Source organism: Rhea pennata, chromosome 11 (genome assembly GCF_028389875.1).
Source record: "Rhea pennata isolate bPtePen1 chromosome 11, bPtePen1.pri, whole genome shotgun sequence".
In the NCBI taxonomy this organism is placed as follows: Eukaryota; Metazoa; Chordata; class Aves; order Rheiformes; family Rheidae; genus Rhea; species Rhea pennata.
In genome coordinates this window covers 5,984,991-5,997,411 of record NC_084673.1, presented here as the reverse complement: position 1 = coordinate 5,997,411, position 12,421 = coordinate 5,984,991, and the positions used below count along the sequence as shown (strand labels likewise).

Genomic DNA, 12,421 nt, shown 5'->3' with positions numbered 1-12,421 from the left:
TGTTAAAATTTCTGTTGATCTGAGGATGGTGAACTTGTGAGGTTCAGTCACACTTCTTGGGGATGCATCAAGCGTGATGATTGTTCTGCCTTTACTAATCTTTTGCTTAAATCCCTAGTTCACTTTTATTTCTAAGTTTCTGTGGTAGTGAAGTTAAGTGGATTATGTCCATGTAACATGAAGCTGTACTGCTAGTGCCTTTAAATCTACTGTTTCAAATTTGTAAGCACGTTGTTTCTATTCAAATTCTGGGACATTGAAGCAGCGAACATAAATATTTTAACTGACATGCTGAATACTTTTGCTAAGTATTTGAAGCCTTTTTTTCCCCCCGTGCCCTTTGCAAGTTGTAGTGTTTCTCTAACCTACTTTGCTGTTCTTCTATAGAACCTCAAGTAATTTTTTTCAACCTTAGTTATATTTTTAAGATGAACTAATTGTCTTGCAGAGATGACACATTTTTGAAATTGGCACTTTCTCATCATGAACATTATTCATTTGTTTCTTTTTTAAAATAAATACATAGTCTCATAAATGCATTGTTACTGGTTTGTTCATCAAGATTTCTATTCATAAAATACTCTGGAAGTAAAATAAGATTAATTTTGTACCTTTTTAAATTACAACTTGCTTCTTACTGTAGCTTTGTTACAAAAAAATCAGATGTTTGTCATTTCTGAGAGTTGAGGCAACATTCTAGTGTTGGACTCAAATAAACCTGTTTGTGTGCAGGGTGAATTTATTCCATCGTGCTCCTTTCCATCTGAGCCTCACTGAGGTGGCTCAGTCTGCCTATGCGTCTCCTGTCCTTTCTCACCTATGCCCTCACCGGGGCAGAAGAAAAAATGCAATTGGATTTCTGCACTTACCTTAATTTTAAATCATATTTAAAGTCGCTTATGTTCTTTTTAGCCTTTGTGCTCTACAACGGTGTCCTTGGACATAAATGTTCTGGCGATACGTTCCTGTTCTCAGAAAAACCTACAATAGGCTGTGTTTCTTATTGTACTGTTTTCAAGTGTGGTTGGGTTCAGGATATGTGGCTGTGCAAACTTTGTTTTCTGGTTGATCCACTGAGCAGGATTCATATTTTTCGCTGTATGGCATGCTATATTGTACAAAATCAGCTTTTTGATTGATGTTTTATATACATAGTGAAATTATAATATGCCCTCTTTTTTAAGCTGTTCTCTTTGCCAGTTGGTAATCTCACCATATTGCAGTGTATCTAGTCTCTTATTTGTTTGAAAAGCGCCTCAGAGATGTAATGGAGAGAATTGAGGAAGACTTTTGTTTGGTGCTGCAATGAAAAATTAATTCACGACATGGCAACAGCTGCGGGTGACAATTTAGAGTTGCTGAATAAGTATTGTAATCAGCATTTATCACTGCCATCACATGGGATTAAACACTTTGAGGTGATTGTTCTTGGGCACAGCCTTAGGGAGGATTATTACCATGACAGAGCTAGTTGTCATGGAAATACATGAAGGAGAGAGAGACTCTTCCTTCCTCCTTTGCATTCTGTGCTACTCTATTAAAGGAAAGCCTGAAATCATTGAAAAGCTGCCTTCTTTCTCTTAAATATAACACCAAATTTTACTATTCATCCCTCAAGTTATGCTTGAAATTACAGAACATTGTATGTTACTTTTGAGAATTGCCTTTTCTGTTTAAGACAGATGTTAACATTTTTTTTAATCACTGCATTGTAGTTTATTGCAAATGCGGCTTTGCTGCCTTGGTGTTGTGCTGTCTGGTCTATTCCATTTTTTGTTTGGTTGCTTTTTTCCCCAAAGTTAAGCTTTTCTAAGAGTCCAAATTATTTCCCTTAGTCTGTCACCCAAAGAGACTGGACAGTGGTGAGGAGGAAAACATGTCACTTGTGGGAAAAACCCTCTGCCAGTCAGTGCTGTGCAGGAAGGTGGTGCAGAGTCCTGCAGGTTGCCCTGTCTTCTTTGTAACACTTCACCTTCGTGCTCTTAAAAGGTGACTAATTAAAGTGAAAGCTGATACCAAAATAAAAATCTGTGCAAAGTGATACAGTAATTTGTCTTCCTGAGTTTTTAATGGGTTTTGTTAATTAATGAAATTAGTACTGCCAGAATTTGATTTTTGCATGGAGCCTTGTAGCCCCACTGCACTCACCTCCGCAAAACTTGAATGAAGTGAAAGGGTCTCTGCACGAATGCTCGAATTATTTATTGATGTAGAGTCTGATTTATAAGTATGATTTATTCCTATAGATCCAATTTTAGAAATACTTTCTAAACATTCCTTAATGGTTGACTTTATACAGCTAATCCACTTTGTGTTCCATGTCATGAGGTAATGAAAGCTCTTAAGAAAGCTTTCCCTGCTTGGGGCTCCTAAGAATATTATTCTGTTGTATTCTATATGTATTTCCAGTGCCTGCAAATACAAATATGGTAGCAGAAAGTCTGTATTATTAAGTATAAGTCAGACTCTAAGTCTACCAAATGTTGTCTCGCTTCTTGCAAAAGTTCACTGTTAGCAAGTTAGGTTTTTTGGAAACTATATAGTCCTTGCCTACATGTTTCAACAAAAGGTTTTTTAACCATCATTTGTATGAAAAAAAAAAAAGCTGTGCCAGGTCTTAAATCACATTTGACGAGTTCTGTCTCTCTCTTTCTCCTGCTCTCTGTCAAGAAAGATTAGTGTTTGGAATGAAATACAAATACAGTGCAATTCCTAAAGTTTTATTTTGTTTGTTTATAAGATGAGCAGTCCCAGATTCAGTTTGTAATAAAAAGTTCTGCAGCCTTAAATAGATTTCACAGCTTTCTTTTGTGAGATATAGTTGTAGAACATTTTTCTTAATATGGAATGACTGTTTTCTCACAGTTGCTGCGGCCCAAGCCATAGCAGAAGAAAGAAGAAGCCAAAGTGGTATTAGCCCTGTTGCAGTCCAGACCTCAATAAACATAAAGACAGCAACTAAACCAGGTATAATTATGGTCATTGTTTCTAATGAACTACTGGGTTCACTGGGAATGTTGGTGAGGATGAATAAAACATCTTTTTAAAAGCTCTTTCTTCAAAAGAGATCAGAGCTTGAAGCATCTGGCAGGCTTCGTAGATTAATTAATGGTCTGATTCTGACGACAAATTTTCTTCTTGGCTCGGAGTTCATTTGCTAAAATTGCCTATCTTTTTGGCAGGGCATCACAGAGAAGGTAAATTAGTTTTTTTGTGTGTTCTGGTCTGGTTACCAGTTTGCTTCTGCCTGAAATTTATGTTTTTATACCTACAAAGGCTCAAGAAATCTTAGTTCTGCTTAGCCTGCAGACTAGCCTATTCTAAAGCACTTTAGATTTAGATGACAAGTAAGCTCACTGTTCCCAGATCGAGTTTTCCTAGATTCCTGTCTTTCTGGATCATAAGAGTTAACAAATAGAAGAATAAGGACCAGAACTATATTTGGATTAAGCTTGTGTTCTCACAACATGACTGACTTCTGCTCAGGCTATCTTTGGGGTGTATATGTTGGACCTTTTAATCTTGTGTCTACTTTCTGCTGATCTTGTTAAAGATACTAGATTGGTTGTTGTGAGGAAACGGGAAGGGGAATGAAAGGGTAGTCAGCCTTTTCCAAATTTTACAGATGACATCTTTAATCTCTGTATAAAGTGTGCAGTTCTTTGATGGTATGTGTCTCAGGATGTTCAACAATTCTTTCAAAAGTTAGACTTACAACTACTTAATTTAAATGTTCAAAATAACGGACAATTACCTATTTTTAATTTTTTTTTGATAGTGATAGATGGTTCCACTCTAAGAACAGAAGAAAGACAAAGACTAGCCAGAGAGCGGAGGGAAGAACGGGAAAAGCAAAATGGTATTTTAATTTTCCATTATAAATATAATTTCCTAAAATATTTGTCATAAAAAAATAATTTATTCTCTTACTCCTTGTTCTGTCACTTTTTCAGCTTGCTTGGGGCAACAATAAAATCTACTGTGTGTCTCACTTTAGTGACTGTGTGAACCTGAATGGGGAAGTTAAATTTGAGAGGAAAACATTCCAGAAATTCTTAGGTTCTTGAAGCTGTATGTCGCTTTCTAGCTTCCATTTCTTAGAGAGTGCCAAGCAAATTTAAGCAGTTTCTCACTGAATACCTTAACAAAAACACTTACAAAATAGTATCTCTTAGCTTAGAACTGCTTCCTGTAGCCCTGAAGACCAGGGTTTGGGAAAGGGTGATTCAGAGAAAAGCAGAAAAATTTAATGGCTTGATTGCCATTGAACCCTTCTTTCCTTGTTCCTTAGCAAACTGAAAAGACTCAGTTGAAGTGTTGGCAGTATACACTTTATCTTAGTTAAGAACCAAAGACCCAGGGAAGAGTATAAAACTCTTGCTCAGATTTGTGCTGTTTGTGATATGAATCTCGATGCATATATGTGCAGCAAGGGTCACCATAAATCCTGCAGTACTGATCCTGTACGAGTCTCCCAGCTTGTGAGGACTGGTGTCTCCCTCTCTCTAGCATGTCTGTGTTTCCTCACGTATATGCAAAGGCATGTAGGAAAGGGAATGTTTTTCTTATCCTAAGGTAGAGAGAGGATAGGGCTGGAGCATATGTAGATTTAGAAGTACTTTTGGGTCTTGCATGTAGATACTGCTTGTGCATGCTGATGTAATGATCTAGTCTCTCAGTACATTTTTTCTGTCTAGCTACAGAACATGTCTCTGCTGTGTATTTAACTGCTAGCATTTTGTTGCAGGAGTTGAAGCTTCCTGTTAAACTATGCACAGCTGTCTCTAGGTGGAGGCTGTGGAGAATAACGACATAATTATTCTCAACTCAGATGTGATAACTGCTTTGTTTTTCCATCTTCGCAGTACTTTATGTCTTTTCGTTATATCTTACTGTAAAAAAATGAGAATCACAACACAGAAAATTCTGCCCTTTGATACTTAGCTTACTAGTACGGTGGCAGGAAAAGTGTATGCATAATATAGCATATGTGCGTATCCTGACATTTCTGTGTAGTCAGTAAAGTCTAATGGCAGAAGAAGTTCCAGTTCATGCCTATCCTAGGGACAGAATTAAAGACAACTCTGTAGTCATGTGCAGTGTCATCCAACATTACAAACTAATTTTGCTGTATGGTTTACCTTTAAGTAGTGATAGTTTTGCTTGGAAGTCTCTTGCTTTTATACTGCATTGTAATCTTGATGAATAAAGTTTGATTTTAATTTCTCATAAAAATTTACAGCTGCCAAAGAGACACAAATCCTTGAAAAAGAAAGAAAAGCAAAACTTCAGTATGAAAAACAACTGGAAGAAAGGCAGAGAAAGCTAAAAGAACAGAAGCAGAAGGAGGAACAACGGAGGGCAGCAGTAGAAGAAAAGAGAAAACAAAAAATAGAGGAGGAAAAGGTAATGTGTATCAAAGTTGTATAGTCTTACAGAAACTCCTATGTTGTGTTCTTACCATATCCTGAAGTGAGGAAAAATAGAGTGATTACATCATCCTGTTTTGGTTTGCTTGGAAAGTTGCAGGAATTCTCTCTGTGTTAAAGCATAAAGATGTTTTACACATCTGTACAGTGGGCTGTATAGATTCATCTCCTCCTCCCCCGTCCCTGTCCTAGTTTTAACTATACCTGTGGCACTCTGGACTTCAGGAACTTCAGTTACTGTTTGGCGCTTGGTTATTTTTAACATGAATGGAAAAAGAAACCTCATTGCTAGATTTCTAGCTTCCTTTTAGTGAACTTGCTCTTTACAGAGTCTGTCTGAAATTAGCGTGGGTGACTAGTCTTAGATTTTTCCTGTGTCTTGCTTCCTAAGAACACAACTGTGACCGAAGAAGGTCATGTTTCAGGTTTTTCTAATTCACTGTTACTGCTATATTGACTGTTCTTACCTGACTGTCTCTTTACCTTTGCTTTGACTGCACATTGACCAACAGAGCATTATTTGAGTTATGGAACTCATTGTTGTAAGATTCATAGAAGCTGAAAGTAGAAATAAATACATGAACTTGTCACCCCTTCTGAAGAACAGGTCTGCTGGTGGATATCAAATGTGATGCAGATTCTAAGATGTGGTATCATCTAAGATGTGATCAGATTATGTCTGATGCGGTATCATCTCTTAAGCAAATACTTTGAGCAAAGCCATCCCTTGTGCTTCAAGAGTTATGTTACCCTTACATGTACAGTACGTTATTTATGCAATTTGGAAGATAGTGGATATACCTTTTAGCAACCATCTGGATGAGTGATCAAAGAGAACAAGGACTAGCCAGCGAGCATTTGATGGTATTAACTTTGTCTTTACCTGATCCCTAGGGGAAGATCATACTTGTAGACAGTGTTGTACACAAAGAAATTAGCAGGTAGGAATACAGGGTACGCTTGACCTGTAAACTTTGCTTTTAACTGGGAAGTGAAAACAGATCTTGGCTTTCAGACTCTGGCATTAGAGAACAATTGCTTTTAAAGAAACTTTCTTTGCCAGCAAGATACCATCTACGCTTGTAAGTTTTGCAGGTATAAGTGCATGAAAAAATTCACGGTCTCCCATAGTTTTGTATGGTACATTAGCTAATTCATTTTAGTTAATCACCTTCCTTAAATAATGTAGAGTAAGAATCACAGTTGAGAATAATGTGGAAAAATAAGTGGTTCTCTCTCTTGGAATCGTCTTGAAGGCAATTAGCTATGGCTAAGATTGAGATATCTGTCCACTCACAATTATTCAATTATTCTCTACATCTGCCAACTGATTATGTTGATGTGTTGAGCTGATAACTGATTTTTTGTTGTTTGTAGAGTGAGGCCTATGTCTTCAGTTCTTATTTTCAGGAATTATCACACTGCACATATCTTCCCAGAAATGTCACCTACAGATTGCATAATGTCTGGATACTTCGGTATTTTAGTTGAATCTAGTTGTACTTTGTTTAAGGGGGGAAAAAAAAAGCTAATCTTAATTTTAATCTCATCTTTTTCACATTGTTTCCAAGTTTGATTTGTCTGTTTTACACTGGCACTTTTTTAGTCCACATTGTGAAATGCTGTTGAACGAAGGTAAAAGCATTCTGTCCTCAAGAGGGGAAAAACGTTTGGATAATGAGTCCCCTTGGCATCTTGCTGTAATGTATCAGCAGCAAATACTGCTTCAGAAAATCATTTGGGATGTGACTGTTCCAGAAAACAAATCTATTGTTGATGCATGTATGGAAACCTGGCTGCTGATGGAGAAGAAATCGTGTAATATGGTTACAGTTCATCTTTATGCACAAGAACTGAAGTTTCCCATTAGCACATACTAGTCTGAAGACAAAGGAGAAAGCTACCTTCATATTCTTTATCCTTTCAGCAGTAGTTGCTGAATCGGGAGTTCAGGGGTCTTTTTGCAGTTTTGCCTTCATATCTTGCTGTTTCTGGTTTCATTGTATTTCTGTTAATGTCAAAATCTGTTAAGAGTTGGGGCAGTGCTTGTATGGTACTCTGCAAATACAAATAACCTTATACTTGATATTTTATAATGGAGAATTTTAAGCAGCTTTTAGAAATACCATCAGAATATAAACAATTCACACTATAAGCAATTATTTTAACTCAGTTTGTGATTCATCTCTATTTAGAAAACGTAGGGAATCTGTTAACACACCAAATGTAGCTATTTAAAGTAAAGAGTAGACAGGTTGTCTGTGCTTTAGCTCAGCCTAATCATGTTTGCAGTGGTTTGAACCCGTCAATTGTCATCAACATTGTTTGTGTGGTAGTTTTTACAACAGAAGCTTTTCTTATCAGGCAATACAAGTAATGCATTTTATATCTTACTGGAAAAAATGTGTAGTTCGTCTTCTGGCATGATTGTGCTTGTTAATGATTATATAGGTTCACAGAGATGTTGTTTGATAACAGGAGCGATATGAAGCAGTTGTGCACCGTACCTTGGAACGAAGTCAGCGGCTGGAAACGCGGCAGAAGAGATGGTCATGGGGAGGGTCTGTCACTCCAGATTCAGAAGGCAAAACAGGTGAGTAGCACGGCTAAATACAGAATATGATGGGTGAACTGGCAAGTGTAGCCAGGGGACCTGGGCATTTTTTACTTCTCATGGTTCTTGTATCAGGATTTACAGGGAGGTTTGAGGTAGAAGAGTTTTACCTGTACTCACTCTGAAATGCTGCTCAGACCCATAGCTGATTTTGGCTTTGGGAAGATTTTGGCTTTGCTAGACAGAAGATACAATACCTGGTAGCATTGTATTCTGTGCCCCAAACCATCAGATAAGGGGAGTTGTAATTCTGAATATTAAAATAATTCTCATTCCTTCAGATGCAGAACACGTAATGCTATGTTAACAGTGATGATAAAACAGAAAAAGAAATACTATGTTATTCTATGGAAAACACACCCTTAATGTTACAGAATGCTAACTGATGGTTTGAATGACTGGCAGTGGGTAAGGGTATGCAGTGGGCAGTGTCCAAGCTTCTTGGAGAATAGATTCTGTCCTAGATTAGGTGATGTATATTAAGGATCTTTAATTTGGGCTCAGACTGTTATGTTTCACAAATCAGCAGTTTCTGTTTATTAACATTCTGCAATTAGAACAGCAAATCAGGATTGCACTGGGAGTGATTTTCTCATGCAGTGCCTAACTGGAAGAACTTCTGTTACAGTTGTGTTTGAAAGGGAAATAAAACCCACTTATAATCACCTGTTAGTCTGATTGAATTCTCATTTGAAAAGAAGGACTTCTAAGGATAGTAACACTGTGCAGTCAGTAGTAATTACAGTGAGTAACTTAAAATAAGTAATTGTTGAAGAATAAATTAAAAACAAACACTCCTCAAGTCAGCCTGTCTTCTGAGTTATTGGAATTGTATTGAGTATGTTTCAGCATCTGTTTTAGCAGTGCGTTTTTGTCTATCAGTGAAATAGTGTTTGTTTATAACATGTTTGGAAATGCTTATGATATAAATTATCGCTGTAATATATAGCCTCCCCATGGTTTGGCTAATTGCCATTTGACCTTGTGACTTAGCTTACAAACCTTCTTCTTCTACAGAACCGCAGGTTGCAGATGAAGGTGGAACTGGCGGTATTGATTTCCAAAATGTTCTTTTTGTGTTTTTTTACACTCGCTACTAACCTTTTAAAGTTCAGTTCTTGTTTCTCTGAAACTAAGGAAAACCATCTTTACATAGAGCTTTTCCTGGATCTAGGCCAGCTGTGCAACCAGTGTGATTCCTAAGTGGAGAACAGTCCCCTATGTATTTAACTATCCCTACCAGCTAATTAAACTACAGATTAAGTCATAGCATCCTGAGGGAATTTTGAGAGAAAGGATATATGCATTTGGGTTTTTAAAGATGACTGGACACAGCATGGGAGAGGAGAAGAGATACTCCTAGCTGTATGTATTTTGAATATAAATTAGTACAGTAGTCTGATTTTTTTTAAAAAGTCCATCTTTTGAACCCCTTTATTGTTTCCTAATTTGCGGAAAGTACTTAGTAGGAGTTGTTTTGTTTTGTTTTGCCAGCAAATGAAGTAGCATTTATAAAATCAAGTGATACTTTAGAAAATCTTTCTTAAAGGGAATGACTTCTTCATGCAGTTTGATGCTTTTTCTATGGAATGCTCTGCAAAACCAGACCTGGCCATTTATATAAACACAATTCTATGTATTAAATGCATTTTTCACTGGATTTCTAGCATTTTCAGTGCAAAGATAAAGATATTTGTAGAAACCCTCTGGATTGCTGATAAATTCATGAAGTCTATATGTCTAATATGGGAAATTATTCTTCGTAGTTGAGGATGATAGCCTTCAGCTGAGACCCGTCTAAATTATGAAAATCTTTGTGTGCTCTCAGCATTACGAATTCAATACAGCTGTCTCATAATGCTGACAATATGAGACTTGAAAATGTAATAAAAGTCTCTTGGAGTATGATTTAGCTACTCTGGCTTATTCTGGCAACACAGCAGAAGCATGTGTATTTTGTTTAAGGTCTCTCTTTCTGTGCTCAGCATGAATCCCTAATTTTCTCTGAAATTAGCCAATTTGACTATTAAACATTCGTTCCTTGGGTATACATATAAATCCAATATTCCACATTTCAGTGTCATTTTACTTGGAAGGTAGGATATCAAACATGTCTCATTTCTAAAGGAAAACACCATTTTTTCCTCCTCTATTCTTTCCTATCTTCTCTAATTTTGAAATTAAACTTGGTAACAAACACAAAATACGCCCTTTACTGTCTTCTACTTTATGCTAGGAAATTAGTCTTGTCTAACCTTTTGATCGTGGAGGAAGACCTGACCCATAGTGCATTAAAAAGCCCAATCCAGTAAACACACTTCTGATGTGAAAATAAACATTTAAGCTCTACCTTACTTATCATAAAGTAGTAACAGGACGAATATATATGTTCTGCTGCATTAGATGAATTTGAATAACTTGGCACTACTTTTGAAAAATTTGGCTATGGAGATGAAAAGATGACGTGATGCTTGACCAAGACACTTCTGTCATTCACACTGTTTGAAATCTGTGTTAATCTTCAAGTTGACTGTACATTTCAAATGTACAGTCATCTTACCTGTGCTGGATAATGTGAAACTATGATTGGATTCATGCTTTTCCTATTTCTTCTCATATCAGGACTGTCCTTAGCTTTTTAACTTTCTGGGATGTTATTAATAATCTACCCATGCTGTATAGGACACATAAATCTACCTGGGTTTTTTCATTTGGGGGGGGGGAGGGGGGCTAGGTTTTTTATTCGTTTGTTTTTAAGCTCCTTATTAGGTCTCTTCCTCCTTATATTTGTGTAATTGTTGGAATGAAAACAATTATTTGGGGATTTTTTTGAAAAATGACAGCCTATGAATTCTGCTGCATTATATCATTGTTACTGAGTAATGCACCTTCTTTAACAGCATATTTAGAACAAGTTTCATGTGATATTTTTTCTCTACCATCTGTTTCTATGGCAAATCTAGATTTAGAGGTTCCATTTCTTAAAATGATAAAGCATTTGTAATAAAGGGGAGATTTTTTTTTGGAGTTTCTTTATTTTAAAGCTCTTCCAAATACTGCTGAAGAGTCTTTCTTGTCTACTGCATTGCTATGCAAAAAAATACAAAATCAGACACATTCTTCCATGGACTGGCCATGTCAACAATAACATTTAGGAACGTTGACTGGTAGAGCGGCATTTATCAGTGGTGGAAGTAACATGTTCTGGAAAGTAAACCCCATATAACTGAACATTTCAACAACCGACAGACGTTTTGTATTATTTACAGAATGTGAGTCAGTGAGACTGCACCAAACACCGGACTGATGATCTGAAATTTAAAGACTGATGAAAGCCCTAGAGTCAAATGTTACATTAATGACACTGCTGTCAGTGCTAAGATGAAACATGCAGGATGTGAGTCTGCCAAAAAACTCAGGTGAAATGGCAAGACTGTGTAATAAAGCATCCTGGATGACAGAGTCCTTGCAAATGGGAGAGGTTTAGTTCGGAGTGCTAAACAAAACTAGCTGTTCAGGCTCATCCTAAGTAGAAACATGTGCCACTGGAATAGAAATTGGGCTGCTGGATACTCCCCTTTCTAAACAAAGAAGCTAGTAGGAACTTGGGAGGAGCTAAGAGACAGATAATATTTATTTAGTCTAATTTTATCCAACCTGAGATAGGCAGTGCTCCAGCACCCCCTCTCAGTGAAACTCAGTGAGAAGCTGGGATTGAGAGCTGCTGTTTCTCATAATCATTTTCTTAAAGTACTGTGTTTTCTAGCCCCTTACCACTACAAGCCTTGCTGTGTGACAGTCATACTCTTTCTTTGGCTTGGTTGCTACATTTTTGTTTCATCTTTATTAAAAAAATAAAAATGTTTGGTACTATATGGGATTATGCTATATGCTTCTTTCAGTTCAGTTCCTTTGCATGCAAGTAATTTAAATTTAACTTTCCTCCCAAAATCCAGAAGAGTTTGGTACCTATGTAATCACGCTAACTTCTTCAAGAATATCCTATTTTCTGAAGCTTTTTTCCTAGTGAATTGTCCAAAGCTTTCAAGTTTTCAGAAGTATCTCATTACTGGAATTGGGAAAAAGTTGAGGCCCTCTGCTGATATATTTAAAAATATTTTGATCATAAAGGCTTTGATTTTTTAAGCTCTCTAGGCAATTAATGCAAACTAAAATTTTCTGGAAAAAGCTCAAATATCTGCATGAATATACTTTCTTCTGGAGTGGTAACATATAGTATAGATTAATTTTTCAGTCAAAGACATTGATTTTAGCCCATACTCTTACCACTTTGCCTTCTTTCCCCATGAAAAATAGACACTGATACTCTTTTTTTTTTTTTTTTTTTTTTTTTGTCTGAACAGTCTGTTTTTCTTCT

At 36.6% G+C, this 12,421-nt stretch overlaps 1 protein-coding gene across 1 annotated transcript in view; it reads left to right on the top strand.

Moving 5' to 3' along the window:
• Positions 1 to 12,421, top strand: part of MAP7D3 (MAP7 domain containing 3) — a 45,287-nt gene that overhangs the window by 11,121 nt on the left and 21,745 nt on the right. Inside the window, exons 2-6 of the mRNA XM_062584660.1 lie at positions 2,866 to 2,967; positions 3,779 to 3,859; positions 5,243 to 5,406; positions 7,908 to 8,022; positions 9,061 to 9,093. Of these exons, the coding sequence (XP_062440644.1) occupies positions 2,866 to 2,967; positions 3,779 to 3,859; positions 5,243 to 5,406; positions 7,908 to 8,022; positions 9,061 to 9,093 (495 nt within the window). The remainder of the gene's footprint in view (positions 1 to 2,865; positions 2,968 to 3,778; positions 3,860 to 5,242; positions 5,407 to 7,907; positions 8,023 to 9,060; positions 9,094 to 12,421) is intronic.